Source organism: Phalaenopsis equestris, unplaced genomic scaffold, assembly GCF_001263595.1.
Source record: "Phalaenopsis equestris unplaced genomic scaffold, ASM126359v1 Scaffold000223, whole genome shotgun sequence".
Taxonomy (NCBI): domain Eukaryota; kingdom Viridiplantae; phylum Streptophyta; class Magnoliopsida; order Asparagales; family Orchidaceae; genus Phalaenopsis; species Phalaenopsis equestris.
The window spans coordinates 718673-723083 of NW_018164665.1; the positions used below are offsets into that span (position 1 = coordinate 718673).

The 4411-nt window shown below is 33.0% G+C and overlaps 1 protein-coding gene across 1 annotated transcript; it reads left to right on the forward strand.

Moving 5' to 3' along the window:
• The first annotated feature begins 832 nt into the window (after positions 1–832).
• On the forward strand, positions 833–2816 carry LOC110023252. The gene is made up of 2 exons (XM_020722565.1): positions 833–1199; positions 2281–2816. The coding sequence occupies exons 1-2, from the start codon at positions 911–913 to the stop codon at positions 2622–2624; spliced, it is 633 nt and encodes a 210-aa protein (XP_020578224.1). The 5' UTR covers positions 833–910; the 3' UTR covers positions 2625–2816.
• The last annotated feature ends 1595 nt before the right edge of the window (positions 2817–4411 follow it).

Consider the following 4411-nt stretch of genomic DNA (forward strand, 5'->3'; position numbering starts at 1 on the left):
GACCAAAGACAACCGAAGATTATAAGAACGAGCTTATACAAGGAAGATTTAGCTCCTTAGTATCTCCACCCACCCAAAAGATATCCAAATGCCCCTCATCAAGGGTGGTCAAATATCAATAGTTAGGCTATATCAATTAGTCGACTCATACCGACCAAATTACTCAGCCGACCGACATTATCCCATCTAGCCGAGCTGATCTTATAGTCGACCAAGACATATCAATTTAAGCTTGGTTGGTCGACCCTGAAAGCAGCCAATTGGTAAACTCATATTTGTAAAATACCATAAATAACTTGTACAGTTCCCTTTAAAGTAGGGACAAAAATGTAATATCATCACATTGATTCTTTCTTCTATAAATTGGGAGATTATTTTGTGAATAAGACATCACTGATAGAATGTTTTAATGTTCACTTCTCTCTCTATCTCTCTCACTTTGCTTACTTACACTTTATTATTTACGTGTGATTCACGGAAAAATCAGAATTCAACATACTTCATTAAGCTAATAAAACTATAATATAACTCAAGAATAAAGCATAATTCAACGCTAAAAATTCTATAAATAAATTAAAAAAAATTTAAGTACATAATATATAAATACATAATAATCAAAATATTTTATGCATTTTCATAATAATAATAATAATAATAATAATAATAATTCAAGCCTTTATATTGATTTTTTGGACCAAACATTAATCATAAGAAGTTGAGATGAAAAAGACCCAAAGCTAACTATAATAATTTTCCATAAATCAATATGAATTTAATAACTTCAACCATCAAAATAATATTATTTTTCACCTAAAAAAATAAAAAATAAAAAACATTTAAATGCGCACCACATGCACTTCCTTCCCCACTCATACTTTCTCCATCTTCTCCCTCCTCCAAAGCCCACACCATGAATCCTCATGGAGGAGAAACCTCATTCTGCTACTTCCATCCAAAGTCATCTCTTGTGGGAGTCTGCGCTCTCTGCCTCAAGGAAAGACTCCTCAGCCTCGCCGCAAAGCAGGCCCACGTTCTTCTTCCTCAAAACCCTAATAAAATCATGCGACAGCTGAGGAGAAAGCCTTCCATTGCTCTTCCAAAGGTCTTCGCTTTAGGCTCATTCTTCCACCTCTTTGAAGCTCGACCTCAGAAGCCGGAGGAAGAAGACAAAGAAGGCTCGGTGGCCAGCAGCCTTGAAGGCATTCTCTTCTCATTCCTTGCCTTTCATTTTTCTTCCTTCTCTAAATTTCTATTTTTTTTTTTATTTTGAGAGGATAAATGAGATTCATCATATTCTACCAAAAAAAAAAGGTATTTTGTTTTATTATTAAAAAAAACTTTTTTTTTGAAGTTATATTTTCGTGATGATTAAATTAGAAATTAATGATTCGAGCTTCTAATTCAAGAGAAAATTCTCTGTTTTATGAGAAAATATTACATTCTGTAAATCGACCTTGCGGTTGACGGCATGAATCGGTGAGATCTACACCGTCATTTGCAAGTTTGAATGACGAACAAAATATTATCTCTCACCGAAGATTATTTTGAGCATCATCTTGTAGATCTCATTAATTGTTATTTCCCAAAGCTTTTGATGTAATAATTTTGCTGAACTTAATTTCATTATTTATTTATATATATACACTAAATTCTTATCTTGCTTATGACAAAAATTGATAATTCAAAATCTCTTAGAAAAAATTTATTTCTGAGGCTCCGCCTCGAACAGTGGTGTCACATTGTTGTTTTGGTTGATCGGGTAAACTGTATTTTAACAGCTCTTTTAAAAAACTGTCATTGAAATTAGCGTTTTTCCACCGCTCCTGACTATATGCGGTGGGAACTTTCTAGCCGCGGTATGATATTTAAAAAATAAATAAATAAAATTTTGTAATAGCTGTTTCAGTTTTTTGCAACATCAGATTATTTTTCAGCAGCTTCACAACAATTTTTTAATAAATTGCAACAGCCTCAAACATTCCCTATGTGTCATTGAATTTTTTACTTTATTAAAACTATTATTTTCAAAAAATTTAGTATTAGCTTTCCTTTTTTTAAAAATATATTTCAATTTTTTACATATCTAAGACTTAAACTTTCACCTTTCCCATGTATTTCACCTCTTAAAACTTTAAATAGTGGCACTTTTTATGCAATTTCAAAGCTTTAGGTGATGTAAATGTAAAAGATAAAATTTTGGTGCTTTATAAATAAGAATTTGGTGGTATGTATGTAAATGTCATTTGCAATTATTTAAATTTGGGTGATTATTTCTGTCAGATTCTTTCATATCAATAAGGTTTGAGGCTGATGGGCGCGGTTCATGGGAGAGTATGAAGAAATCAAGAGAAGGGTGGCCATGGCTTCCCAGCGGAAGAGGAGGGGATGAGTTGCAGGAGTATATTAATGGCAGGAGGAACAGTGTGGTGGAGAAATCTACGCGGCAGAGAGGGCTGAGGTGGCGGAAGAGGATTGGAGAGTTCATCCAGCTGGCGCGCTGGAATAGGTCCCGCAAGGCTGGAGCTTCTCATGCGGTGATTGTGAGGAAGGTGGAGAGAGGAAGGGGGAGAAGGGGTTGGATAAGAAGCTTGACTAGAAGGACTGTGGTCTCTACCACAGATTAGGGGGAGAGAATATTAGGAGTCGTCATGCATATGAACTCGATGTATAATATTATTGTATATTATTGTACAACATGTGTATAACAATGCTCATAAAATCGGTCTGCATGACACGAAATAGTTTTTGCATTTGAGGACCCTAATGTTGAATTTCATTGGTTTATTTGAGAGGATTTACATACATGTCAATTTACATATATAACACTAAAAAATCAACTTTTTAAAATTTATGCTACTTTAACCATGCATGAAAGATGTATTTCACCTTTTTAAAGTTAAAATGGTAATGCTTTTTTATGTGATATGAAATATTTGTGAGGTATAAATGTTAAAAAAAAAAAAAATTAGTTTTTAGATATGTAAATACAGAAGAATTGGGTGGTATGCATGTAATTGCCCTTGTTTTTTAAATAGGATGTAAAATATATGTATAAGCAAATATATTTACATATTTTTTCGTACATATTACTATGAGTAGATAGTATAATTGCATGCAAGAGCGGACTCAAGTAGGGTTCAAGGGAAAATTGCAACCCCCCTCCCTAAAATTAGATTTTAACTTATGTGGGAGAGTGATTTGACTTTTTGCCCCTCTTGAAATATCAACAATTTTGCCCCTCCCTCCTGAAATATCAATTTGTCATTCACTGCCCCAGGACGGCTCGTGCTCCCCCCCCCCCCCCCCCCACTCTCAAAACAGATATGGGTTCCGCCTTCCAACAAAAAAGTTTGTTGCGTATGTGATATTCTTATAGTAAGCATAGATTATGCATGCCAGATTGTTATAAGATCAAGGAAAGAGGGCCGTCCATCTCAACATTTTTTTATGGAAGATTTATATATTTACCACATATATGTTCATATGTATTTAAATATATAACACCTAAACTTTAACTTTTATTAATATGACACCTTATTTATGCATAAAAATATATTTTTTGCTTTTAAATAGTTAAAATAGTGATATTTTAATTGCGATGTGAAATACTTGGCATGTATAAATGTAAAAATCAAGGTTAATTTATGTGTTAGATTGAAAATTAATTGGTAAAGATCAACTGTGCTAATAGACAACGATAATCAAAAGATGCTCATCAAGTGGGGATGGTTGAATGATAAAAGTAAGACAATGGTAATTGAGCAAGGTTTTGTAGTGATGCGTAGATGACAAAGGCTGTTGATAATGATTATTATTGTAGATTGTCAATAAAAAATACTGTGTTGTTTATATATACAAGCTCTCTCCCTCCCTCCTTCCCTCTTATGATCCCATTTACTTGAAACATGTGTGTTATTCCGATTGAGACGATCTTGCTAGTAGCTAGCATTGAATAGATTTTGCTATGCAAAAATGTTGACGAGTGACTTTGACAAGTAAAATTAATAAATAACATATATTCATTCAAATAAAATGACAAGTAAATGAGGCATGCAGTATGAACAACAAAAAAGAATAATTATGTGTGTATAACATTGTAGAATTAGATGAGTATTAAGACATGAATATGTTTAATTATAACATGCAATTAGTTCCAATCCAATAAAATCATACCAATGCATAACTAAGTTGTCCATTCAATATTAATTTAATTTATGTTTATATAAGTGGTTTTAATAGATACCTTGAATTCAAGAAGAGAAAATTAAGTCTTTGGAGCTTACATACTCTTCCCCTTGAAGCAATTCGGCTCCAATTTGTTGCCTTAGTTCCAAAAGAGTTGTAGATATTTCACGATTATCTAATATTCAATCTTCCATGTTACGTCTCCATGTGACTAATTTTTCCATAG

Bases quoted from the DNA above. Each gene is read 5' to 3' on its own strand.
- LOC110023252 (XM_020722565.1), top strand. From the start codon at position 911: ATGAATCCTCATGGAGGAGAAACCTCATTCTGCTACTTCCATCCAAAG. The intron at 1,200-2,280 runs GCATTCTCTTCT...TATTTCTGTCAG, and splicing joins GGTGGCCAGCAGCCTTGAAG to ATTCTTTCATATCAATAAGG.